The following is an 11,982-nucleotide window of genomic DNA, read 5'->3' on the forward strand; positions in this document are numbered from 1 at the left end:
CGTAGGTGATGATAGGGTGACCCAGGCCATTGTTCATCTAACTGACTTGTTTCCACCCACCCTGCTTGGCCTGGCCCTGAAGAGGCCATGTCCATGTACAATGGATTGCTGTTGCACCACCACTGCCACCCCCAAACTTAGGACCCCATAACATTCAGCTCATGGTGGGCAGCTCAGGTCACACAGTTACTTGGTGTCCCCTGGCCAGGGGCCCAATATCACACCAAATGCTGCTTTTGAACAGTGAATACTTCTCTGCTGCAGACAATTTGCTCTCGTTCCAGGACTTCACCTCCTCTTTTGGGGTTTGCCAGAGATGCCACATGGTGCCCCTTTCTACTGCAGATACCATTGGCACCATGGTGGTATCATAGCGTGAATCTACTCAAGAACCTGCCTGTGCCCTGGCCCCACTCAGAACCAACAGCCTTCTGAGTCCCCCAGCAAATGGACATTTCCAAGTGAGGTGCATGCAGCCTCCAAAATCCAATGAGGCCCACACAGCACCATGCCTGTTCTTCACAGTAGGTGGGGCAAGGTACAAAAACTTCCCCTTTACCTTGGAAGCAATGTCTCAGCATGCCCCAGACCACTGAGCCTCTAAAGTCTTAATCTCTGGGCCAGGCCCTGAGACTGTAAAGTTTGTCTCCCACCCTCTGGAATGAATGGTCTTAGAAGGCATCCAAAGTACTTTCCAGTCAATCCTCTCCAGTTCGAATTGGCATGATGTCATCAATACAGTGAACCAGCGTAATATTCTATAGACCATCCAGGTGATGAAGGCCCATTAGGCCTACATTGTGACAGAGAAGAGAGGGTTAACATCAGTCTGGGCCAGACAGTGAACTTATGTTATCTCTTCCAAGTGAATGCAAACCGTGTCTGAGCCTCCCCTCTGATGGGGATTGGAAAGAATGCCTTTCTCCCAGGCCAGTGACCACATACAAGTTCCAGAGGCCCTGCTGTCCTGTTGTACTAAGGATACCACGTCTAGCACAGCACCTGGACTACGGGTTACAGCTTGGTTAAGTTTATGTAACCCACTACCATTCACCATAATCCATCTGGCTTCTACTGCAGCCATATTGGTGAAGTAAAGTCTCTGAAAGTAGAACTAAATTCTGTTAGGACACCCAGGATGTGGTATGTTTTGCTGGGTTATCTTGGCCATGGGAATAGGGATGATTTTGAAATAAACTTCCCCTTGGCCCTTCCTGCTATTCCAGCTCTTATTCCTGCTATGTACGGCCACCCTGCTTCACAATCAAATGCCAAGGGAATGGCCACAGGGTGGGCCTGGCCCTTCGGTTCCATTATGAATCAGATGTGAACCAAGATTCTGCTTCCACCAGCCCCCATTCTAATGGGGGAGAAGTGATGGCATTTTGTGTCCCCTTGTGTGGGTGTCAGCTCAGGCCCTGGATCTTGCAGCCTTCAAGGGTCCTGGGCATCTCCTGTCATGAGTCTGTGCTTCCTCTGGCAGATGGCCAGAGGTCCCTTTCAAGGAGGCTCCAGGGAGCTGCTGCTGCATGAATTGCAGGTCCCCTCCAAGAGCCAAAGGTGTGAGCTGTGGCTCAGGCACTGAGGGGTCAATGCCCCTGAGAGGCCAAAGATGGAGAATAAGAAATGTCCAATGGGCAGGACCCATGCAGGTCATGGGCTACAGGCAGGCAGTGCTGGGCTGATGAGAGAATGTGAGTTGCGGGCACAAAGAATGGTAAGGACAGAGTGGGGGTGGCATCAGATGCCAGGAGAGGACACCTTACATCAGAGAGGGGGGATATTTAGTAGGTTCTTGTACTGCTGTAAACAACTACCTGAGACTGGGTAATGGATAAAGAGGTTTAATTGACTCACGGTCCCACAGGCTATACAGGAAGCATGGCTGGGAGGCCTCAGGAAACTGACAATCATGGTGGAAGGTGAAGGAGAAGGAGGCATATCTTACATGGCCGGAGAAAGAGGAAGAGAGCAAAAGGAGAGGGGGAGGGGCCACACACTCAAAAAACCAGATCTCATGAGAACTCACTCACTATCATGAGAACAGTAAGGGAGAAATCCACCCCCATGATCCAATCACCTCCCACTGGGCCCCTCCTCCAACACTGGGGATTACAAGTCTACCTGAGACTTGGGTGGGGACACAGATCCAATTCTACCTGAGATTTGGGTGGGGATACAGATACAAACCATATCAGGGGCCACTTCCACGGGGACGGGAAGAAGCAGATGGGAGTAGTCCTGGGCAGGTGGGCTCATGGCTGTGTGTGCACCCTCATTTGGCTTTAGTTTGCTCTAAGAACGAGGTAGGAGGTGGGGATGCCTGGGGAAGGGGGTCATTCACAGAGAATGGAGAAGACTCAAAATTATCCATCAGCACATGAGCCTCTTCTACTTCTAGGGGAAATATTTTCCACACTGATATACAAAAAGTGGACAGTACCCTTTCTGCTGTGTATACCCAGCACATTCATTTTTTCAAAACCAAATATACAGCATTTCGTCACCAAGGAATGGCATACAGTGCAGGCAGGGCCAAGTCCTCAGCTCCAGGTCTCCTGCCGATGCTGTTTGCTTGACAACACCACGTGGCTGGGTCACCATGCACCACACGGAGAGCTTGGCACCTGCATCCAGGCCCTGACCCAGGGAGGAGGTGCTCCAAGAGGCCTGCCCTGCCCCACCAGGCACTGAAAGACTCTCAGAGGCCACTCCTGGGGACAAAATCCCTCCACTGCCCCCTCAAGGAGAAGCCCGTTTCTTCTTCCAAACGTCCCAGGAGCCTCCCATGGTGCAGTGCAGAGTCTGTCGGGGAGCCAAGAACAGGTGGCTGAGACCAGGTGGCCCAGCTCAGCTCTCCTCGCCGCCCAGAGTCCTGGTCTTCTGGAAGATGCTCTGCATGGCAGAGATCCGGTCCTTATCCTGGATGTTGAAGACCTGGAACTACAGGCAGGGTTGTAGGGGAGAAGGGTTACAGGGACCCCTGGAGCCCATGATAAGCTCTCAGGGCCGAGAGCACAGCGTGGAACAACTGGCCCTCCCTGGGCCATGCCGGGCCTTCCTGCCCCGGGTATCTGCCTGGACAGGCATCCCAGAGGCGGAGCGGCCCCAGCCTCTGCTGCTCCCTGAGCCCCTCCCCACACACGGCGTCCCTGGCATGGGCCTACACTGAGGAGGAGGCCCCACAGGGTGCTGCTTGAAGGCTGCCTCCGGTGACCACCCCACCCTCACCGCACCCTGCCCACACAGGTCTGCTGAGAGCACAGAGCATGGCCTTTGCCCCCTAATCTGCAGGCTCTGGGGTAAAAATTCTTAAGTGTTGGGCATGAGGGGAGACCCCAGGAGGCCATCAGCATCTCAACAGGCGGAAGTTTGCTAAAATAGGATAGGAGATGCCCAGCAGAGGGTGGCTACCCTGGGGCCTCACTGCCACTAGGACACAGGAGAGGGTGGCTGAGAAACCCCTGTTTGTGCCCTGGAAGGAGATTGTGTTTGCTCCTGGTATGAGGGTGAGGGCCGGGCCCTGGGCGAGGAGCAGGGTGGACTCCGGGCAGGCTCAGCAGAGGTGGCAGAGCCTGGGGCACAGGGAGGGGCAGTTGGTGGAGCCTCCAGGCACCCATGAGAAGTGGCCCAGGGGACACAGGGTCCCAAGGAGCACGGCTGTGGATTCTTGAGTCCAGGGAGAAAAAAATGGTCCCTCTGGGGCCCAGGTAAGGCCATATCCCTTCATGAGGAATGGAACTCCAGGGTGGGCAGCTGGGGCTCTGAGCATTTACCAAGTGTGAGCTGGGGGGCAATTCTGGTGGGAAACAGAAGCAGGGTCAGACCCACTGCCCTGGTTCCAGGGAGAAGCCCCAGGCCCTGTGAGGCCACCAGTGAGGGGACCCCCACGGCCCGTGTGACCCCCAGACATCACATGTCCCCACAGACGCTCTCCATCCGAGCCCTGACCTGGCCTCGGCATTCCTGGGGCTGCTGACCCGGGAGAGAATGGGCAGGGAGCCAGGCCAGGGCTCCATTCCACCCTCCCATGCCCCCGGGCCTGCCCAAGGCCCCCGCGGCCAGCACCCACCTTGTCCAGCAGGACGTCGAAGTAGGCAGTGGCCCAGTAAGTGGGGTCACTGGCTGGCAGCTGCAGGAGCGCCTTGAACCCGGAGCCGATGCGCGGCGGGGGGCTGCGGCCCAGGTGGGTGGCATGGATGCGCAGGGCCGCCTCGGGCTGGCTGGCGAAGCCCTCCACGCGCTGGTAGATGGCGCCGAGGTCCAGGCCGCTGCCCTGCAGCAGGTTGCGCTGCGGGTGGAGGAAGTGGGGCAGCTTCCGCATGGCCAGGCAACAGAGCAGCACCACCAGCAGGCGGTACACGGCGCCCTGCAGCTCTGCCCAGTCCTCGGGCACCGGGAAGAGCACAGAGGCCCACAGCAGCACCATCTGCAGGACAGCAGGGTCAGCCCTGGCCTCCTGGCCCACCCGGCCCACCCTGTGCTCCCACCCTGCGCTCCCACCCTCACCCTGGCTGCCCCTCCCTGCTCCTACCCACACCTCTTCCTACCCTGTGCCCTCCCCTCCACGTCCCAGTCGGAGTCCCAGGCCCCTCCCACCCACTGCCCCCAGCCTGCTGGCTCCCGAAGGCATGAACCCCTCTCTCTCCTCCCCTGCCTGGCTCTGGCCCTGGCGCCCCACCCCAGCTCCTCCTTTCACCCCCCAGGACCTCCCTTGGGGGGGCCTCTGCAGCTCCCAGCATCCTCTGGGCCTTTCTCTCCTTCCCTCCGCCCCTTTGAGCTCCTACTCACCTCCTGCAGCCCAACCCAATGGGCCCATGGCATTGTCACAGTCCTAGCCTGTGTGCTCATGAGCCCTGGCCTGAACCACAAGACCTGAGCTGCCTGCGGCCGCTCCAGACACCCCTCCACTCCATGCTGCCCCAGGCCCTGTCTCACAGGCCCTGTCTCACAGCGGCTTTTCAAACCCTCTTCTCCCATGGCCCCTCACCCTGCAGTTGAGTTTGGGGCTTGGGAACCACCATGCATCCAACCTCAAGGGGGGCTGGAAGCTCCAGGTCAGGTGGGGGCCTGAGAGGGCGTGGCCAGAGGTCACCTAGGGACTCCGGACACCAGGAGGGGCACCTCTCCCTCAACACTGAGCCAGGCGGAGGGGCCAGCCCCATCTGTGGAGCAGCGCCCGGCTGGCCACACACTCCAGGGAGGGGCCAGCCGAGCAGACCCCAAGACAGCACAGCCCCCACCTGCTTCCTCGGGGTTGGGGTGGGTTGGAATCCCTGGCCCCTGCCTGTTCCTTGTTCTTCTCAGCATTTGATGTTACAAAGCCCCAGAAGGACAGGGTTCTGCAGAATGTCACTGTGGCCCAGGAAGCAGAGAGAAGGGTGTGCCTGGACTCTCCTGGGAACCCCCAGAGGGAGGTGTCCCAGCCAGGTGACATTCCCAGACACTGGGAGGAGGCTGGCTGGGCGGGAACACTGGGCTCTGTGAGGCCCCACCCTGAGATTCTACCCAACAGTGTCCCAGGGCCAGGAGGGCCTCCGAGGTCACCGCCTAGGGATGGCGAAGGCCAGCCTGCAGCACCACGGCACCCGCGGCCACATTCCCATGACCCTCATGAGCCACGGCCTCACCTCCTCAGAACCTGGGCAGGCCCTCAGAATCCCCCCAACTCCGACTTGGGACTCATAGCAGCTGCCTGCCAGTCAGGGCTGGCAGGAGGGACACGCCTGGGTGCACCTACCCCTGGGCCCTGGTGACAGACAACCCGCTGAGTCCCGCCCTGGGTACCTTCAGGTGGCCAAAGGTCAGGCCGTCAGTCCGGCCACTGTCACGCCAGCTCTCGTGGTTGACCCGGTCGAGGATGGAGAGGCTGTCCAGGCGATGACCCTGCAGGGAGCCCAGCTCCCCCAGCAGCCTCGTGAGCAGGTAGTCAGTGGAGGTCCTGGGGCCCAGACAGATGCACTGGGTCAGCCCCCGCCGCTGTTGGCCCCCAGCATGGGGAGCTTCTGAGCCCCGGAGGTTCGGGCCCTGGCCAGGGTCGTGCTGTGCTGCGTCTGCTGGTGGGACCCAGCCGGAACCCAGGCTTCTCGGGAGCTGCTGTCATCAGCTGTGCAGTGTGCACGCCTGCTTTTCGTGGAGACTCCCTGGCCCTGAATACGGAGGGATGTAGGAGCCTCCAGGCCAGCCTGGCCCTTTGTGTAGACAGGAAGGTGCCTCTCAGACCTGCCCAGGTTGGAACCACTCAGCCCGGGGGTGTGACAGCTCCACTCATGGCCCCTTCAGGAAGCCCAGGGCGGCAGCCTCCAGGGGTGGCCGCATGATGGGCTCAGAATCTCTGCCCCACACCCCAGCCCCGCCTATGCCCACAGCTCAGAGCAGCTCACACCAGATGACTTGCTGCGTGCATGCTGGATGGGCTGAGGTGGTGGAGTCTTGGCACCGCACCCTCATGGGCCCACCCTTCAAGGAGCCACAACAGGGGCCAGTAACGCGCCCAGTGTCCCCCCCAAGTCTACAGGATGTGGGGCACCAAAAATGTCATTTTCCCATTTACTTGCAAAAATGATTCTGCCCAGCCCAGCCCTTCCCCTTCCTTGGCAGGCGGGCAGGTAGTTATTCCACAAGCTTGGACGCCGCCCCTGCCTGGCGTGAAGGGGTCAGCGGCAATGCAGGGCAGGTGACTGGCGCTCCGCTGAACCTTTCCTTGCAGGGGAAAACCACAGGAGGGACATAACCAGCTTTGCAAAGCCCTCCACTGACGAGCGTGGATTCAACCATCCTTCCAGCAAGTGAGGCGGGGTGAGCCACCCTGAGGGGCTGTTGCAGTGGTGTCAGATCTGGATGGGGTGCGGTCCGTGGCCATTGGCTAGGGGTCTCCAGGGGAGCTCAGCCTGTGCCCAGTGCCCCTCTCCTTCCTCTCACAGACATCAATGTGGACGCACCCCCACTGTGTGGGAACCCTCTCAGCTTCTCTGGGAACCCACCTGCCTGGAGAGGTTGCCTGACCTCTCAGCTATTTTCCTGCCCCAAGCAAAAGCTGGGTAGTGAAAGGTCTGGTCTAGGGCAGCCGTCCACAATTCCAGGTCTCTCATCACCCAGTGTCAGATGTCACCAGGCCCCTTTCCACTTGGGAGAGGACACATTTCCACCCTCCCTACAGCCAGAGACCCCAGTAATCTCAGTGGAACACACATGCCCATGGGGGCAGAGGCAGACGGAGGACCCTGCAGATCCTCCTGGCTGGGGCCAGGGGAGCATGGGGGCAGTGGCCCCTTCCTGCCCCCTCCCCAGGAACCTTGTGACCAGGAGGGTGAGCCTACCTCCAGAGCTGGGTGCTGGCCGGCACCAGGTCCACCCCTTGGCTGAGGATCCTTCTCAAGCTGCCCTCAGGGAATCCGGGCATCTGCTGCACCCCCTCCAGGGCAGGCGCCCCAAGCTTCCTTCTCACCACGGGCACCACGTGGAAGCTGATTGTTCTCCAGCCGCTGGACACCAGCAAGGACAGGTGGAGCTGCTCCTCCCTCAGGCTGGCCGCGTTCAGCGAACCTGCAAAGACCCAAGTCACGCCGGCCCCTCGACTTGCCTCACCTGCCCAGGACACTCCACAGCCCTCCTCCTGCTGCCAACTTGGCCCCTGCCCCTCATCACCTCTCACCTGCAGCCCTCTCTGCTGGCCCCCACCTGCAGGCTGCAGCTCCCCAACCCCAGACACCTGTGTCCATCCCTGGACCTCAGCCAAGTGAGGAGCTGGCCACCATGCCTGCCCAATGGTGACAGTCCTCGGCACAACTGTCAGCTCAGCGACTTGTAGCACCAGTGATGACAGCAGCGTCCTACGTGAGGTTTTCCTTTGCCAGGCACCACCCTCACCCCACACCCCAGGACCACGCCTGCTGTGCCTTCCCAGGCCTTCCTGAGCCTGCTCACTCTGCCCCAGCCCTGGGACCAAAGTCCCAGCCCTCAGCTAGCCCCCTACCTCCTGACGATGGCCCTGGCATCTCTGCTGCCTTCTCTGCAGGGGAGGAGGCAGCAGCAGTCCAGGCTGGGGCCACAGGGCTCCCACTCCAGAGCTGGAGAGGGTGGAGCGAAGCTAGGCCTTTCCTCCCCAGAACTCACCTCCTCCTCCCCCCTGCCCCCTGCCCCCTGCCCCTGCCCCTGCCCCTGGAAGCTTCCCTGAGAGCCCCCTGCCACTCAAATCAACTGCATGCATGGGAAGCCCATGTTGGATCCAGCTAGGGGACCAGTCTACATGATGGGGGCAGCTGGGGAGAGAGGGACAGGCCCAGGCTGAGGCTCAGTTCCCATGGAGAGAAGAGGCGGCGGCAGCTGCCAGTAGTGGAGAGCCAGCTCGGCCACCGCCGTTTCTGGGCTGCCCAGGGCAGCAGGCTCACAGTGACGGAGCTCAGCCACCCCCGTTTCTGGGCTGCCCAGGCCAGCAGGCTCACAGTGACGGAGCTCAGCCACTATTCCTGACCAGGTCTGGATCCTACACTTCCCAGAGAGCCCTTGCCCGAGAGCCCCACGGCCTCTGTCCCCCACAGGAGGCACATTCTGACCAAGAGGTTTCCCACTCCCTTCCCTCCTCGGACCCCACCCGGGACCCAGCCCAGTGCCCACTTCACTAACACAGAGCCCAGAGTCCCTGGAGGGCCTGTTCCAGGGTGTAATGGGGCTGGAGCTGGGGCTGGGGGCATTCTGGTGAGTCCAGGGGCCCTCTGGCCTCTGCCTCAGTTGCCCTACCCCCCCAAAAACAAATTAATATCCGAGAATGAAGAGGTGAGGTGTCACTCAGGGTGACTGCAGACACCCACACAGCCCCCGCCTGACACTGGCCCAGGGACCGGAGGAGAGGCCGCCCCTCCCCTCCCCAGTACTGTCCAGCCAGGGTGCCCAGGTCACAGGGAGCTGGGCCCAGGCAGCATGCTGGCGTTTCCCCGAGGGAATCCTGGCATGTGCCTTGGGAAAGGTCCCCATCATGAGCGAGCATGGGGCCTGCCTTCCAACCATCCCACCGCCCCAGGGTCCTTCCGGAGGGAGCCTGGTCCTGGCTGTGTGGACCCCTCAGCCCCCACAATCTCCCGTGGGGCAGTTCTGGGGACGCCTCTGGGGCCCACCTCAGGGCAACCCTGGCCCTGCTGCCTGGGCGGCCCATCCCACAGGGGCCTCAGTTCCCATCAATGAAAGAGAAGGAGGGCCCCCCCCATGCAGCACTTGAGGTGCCTGCCATTCAGAGCCGCCTCTAGTGGCCACACACCTCATCTGCCGTGGGCCACACACGCTCACTGCCCGTGACCTGGCAGCTTGGAAGGCAGCCGCAACTGCACCAGCCCGGCCACAGGCCACAGCCCCAGGCTGGTCTCACCGGTTCCCAGGGTGGGGGCAGCCTGACCCCTGTCACCTAGGCTGCCACTTCCCCTTTAAGGTGAGTGTCAGGAAACGATGCCTGGAATCTCCCTGCATGCCCAGCCCAGCGCAGCTTCAGGGGCCGTGGGCGCGGCCTGCAGTATTGGGTCTGCTTTCTCAGGACGCACTCTGGGGGTGTGAGGAGCCTGGCGGCTTAGACCAAATCCGAATGACTCAGGGCCTGGCACGGCCTCCTGCTCACCCCAATGGGTGGGCCTGTCTCACAGGTGGGGACAGGGCCAAGTGAGGTCGGGAAGAAGATAGAAATACCCACCCCATGACCTGCATGATTAGAGGTTCAGAAGATGCTGGAGCAGGAAGCCCGAGGGGCTGGGGGCAGGGTGAGGGCTGGCTGGGAGCACCAGAAGCTGACACCCCAGAGGTCAGGTCAGTCACTTACCCCAGGGCACTAGACAGGTCTGGGGAGGGCTTCTGTTAGAATCCACCCTCCTGGCCTCCCAGCATGCAGACTGGAGGCCTGGCTATGTGCGGCGGTGGCAGCACACCCTTCCCCAGAACCCACAGGAGGTGCCCCTGCCTCCAGGCAGGCCCCAGCGCCGGGCATCCCCAAGCAGATCACGGCCTCTCGCGAAGGTGAGCTGACCCCACCCGCTGACCTCACAGAGGACATGAGGGTCAGATGAATACTAGGGAGGTGACTCGAGGCAACAAAGCCCTGTGAGGACTGTGGTGACTCACATGTGACAAATTCTGTTCCAGTCCCCAGTTCCCTTCCAGGACAACCTGACCCCCTGGAGGATGGCTGTACCACTCAGGGTCCCCATCATCCTGGCCCCTGCACAGGCTGAGCCCTGTCCTCCCAGCGACCGTCGCCGTCCAGGCAGCCCCTGCTGAAGGAGCCCTGGGCTCAGACTCACCCTGGACCATATCAACAAGGCCCCAAAGGTGGGCCAGGCGCTGTGGCTCACACCTGTAATCCCAGCACTTTGAGAGGCCCAGGTGGGCGGATCATCTGAGGTCAGAAGTTCGAGACCAGCCTGGCCAACATGGTGAAACCCTGTCTCTACTAAAAATACAAAAATTAGCTAGGCGTGGTAGCCCATGCCTGTAATCCCAGCTACTCAGGAGGCTGAGGCAGGAGAATCACTTGAACCCAGGAGGCGGAGTGAGCCAAGATCGTGCCATTGCACTCCAGCCTGGGTGACAGAGTGAGACTCAGTCTCACAAACAAACAAACAAACAAAAGGCCCCAGAGGAGAGACTGAGGCCAGCCCCTGGTCCACGCAGAAGCCCAGCCTCAGAGCCCACTTGGGGCTCAAGACACCAATAGACAACTCAGCCCTAAGCTGATAAGACACGGGCACACACATGCACACGCATTCACACCCCTGTACTCACGCGCACGCAAGCAGGCACACACACACCCCTCCCACCTGGTGCAACATCATCAGACACTGGAAGTGGGCATGGGATGGCCTCGGGGAGCCTCAAGGTCACAGGCTGTGACTGGCAACAGAGCCGCCTGCCCAGAGCCGTGTGAGGGACCCTCCTGCAAGGCCACCAGTGAAGCAGCTGCCCCAGACTCCAGCCACTGGACGACTGGTAGCCGTGGAACCCCCGTGCAAACACACACGACACGGAACACATCATCTGTCTTCTTACAGGCGTTTGGAGCTGGAAGACCTAAGTGAGGTCTCCCGACTTCTGTGCCCCAACACGCTGTTCACACTTGCACAGTGTCACACACATGCACACATGCCTGTGCGTGCAGTCACACACAGAGGACAGTTGCCACCCTGTGTGCACGTACATGGCAATCACACACTTGTGCACTCACACACTTGCACACAGACACCCACACAGTGGGCAGGTACAGCTCTGTGAGCACCCACACAGCAGCCCCTCGGTACACGCAGATACGCGTGCAGAGTGGGCTGTGCCTGTACCTGGTGCGATGAGACTGTGGTGCTTGCAGTGTACGATGGCTGCCACCAGCAGGTCCTTGAGGACACACAGGACCTTGCTGGGCACAATGTGTCCACGGCACTTGGCGTCACCCTCCGAGGAGGCAGTGAAGGTATCCTCGGTGGTCCACCGCTCCAGGCCAGTCCCTTCCCTGGGCACACCCAGGTGGCATAATTCAAGGCCATCCTCCGGCTGGGTGGCCTCTGGTTCCTCAATCAGTAGAGCCTCGGCATCCACCCACAGGGGCACCTCCATGTCCATTGGGTCCTCAGAGGAGCGCAGGGCGAACTGGAAGGCCTCCAGGCCACGGGAGTAGTCCACGATGAAGCGGGGGTCCAGGGCATGCACGCGCTCCAGCACCGTGAGCAGCACGTTCTCTGCGCGCTGGAAGTCCTGGGCACGCGGCGCCTCCCGGGACCGGATGGCCTGCAGGTAGTGGTGCCACAGGGGCACCTGCACGGCCATGGCTGAGGTGGGGAGAGCAGGGGCAGGCATCCCTTCAACAGTGGCAGGTGAGGGCCAGGGGCCCCTGAGGAGGACTCCGCAGGCCAGCTGTGCAGATGGGCTGTGAGGAGGCACCTGCCCAGGTGAGCAGCAGGTCTGCAGGTGGGGCCTCAGCTCCCGCACAGCAGAATTCCAGAGTGACAGCACAGT

At 60.8% G+C, this 11,982-nt stretch overlaps 1 protein-coding gene across 3 annotated transcripts; it reads right to left on the reverse strand.

Annotated features, from left to right (window-relative positions):
- Positions 1 to 1,828: 1,828 nt before the first annotated feature.
- MAB21L4 (mab-21 like 4) lies at positions 1,829 to 11,982 on the reverse strand. 3 transcript variants are annotated; one of them, XM_003813072.5, is made up of 5 exons: positions 11,310 to 11,982; positions 7,320 to 7,545; positions 5,788 to 5,941; positions 4,073 to 4,429; positions 1,829 to 2,943 (listed from the first exon to the last, which is right to left on the reverse strand). In XM_003813072.5, exons 1-5 carry the CDS (start codon positions 11,821 to 11,823, stop codon positions 2,851 to 2,853), a joined length of 1,344 nt encoding a protein of 447 aa, XP_003813120.2. In that variant the 5' UTR covers positions 11,824 to 11,982; the 3' UTR covers positions 1,829 to 2,850. The 3 variants fall into 3 exon arrangements, with proteins under 3 accessions (XP_003813120.2, XP_054965425.1, XP_054965424.1); XM_055109450.2 differs by lacking the exon at positions 11,310 to 11,982 and adding an exon at positions 7,712 to 7,817; XM_055109449.2 differs by lacking the exon at positions 11,310 to 11,982 and adding an exon at positions 7,655 to 7,817.

The sequence above is a fragment of the Pan paniscus genome, chromosome 13 (genome assembly GCF_029289425.2).
Source record: "Pan paniscus chromosome 13, NHGRI_mPanPan1-v2.0_pri, whole genome shotgun sequence".
Classification (NCBI taxonomy): domain Eukaryota; kingdom Metazoa; phylum Chordata; class Mammalia; order Primates; family Hominidae; genus Pan; species Pan paniscus.

What these genes read in the sequence shown, in the direction of transcription:
- MAB21L4 (XM_003813072.5), bottom strand. Translation starts at nt 11,823, where the DNA reads ATGCCTGCCCCTGCTCTCCCCACCTCAGCCATGGCCGTGCAGGTGCCC. An exon ending in GCCAGCACCCAGCTCTGGAG is followed by an intron (nt 5,942 to 7,319) that starts GTAGGCTCACCC and finishes TCTGGGCCCCAG; the next exon opens with GACCTCCACTGACTACCTGC. An exon ending in TCGACGTCCTGCTGGACAAG is followed by an intron (nt 2,944 to 4,072) that starts GTGGGTGCTGGC and finishes CCCTGCCTGTAG; the next exon opens with TTCCAGGTCTTCAACATCCA.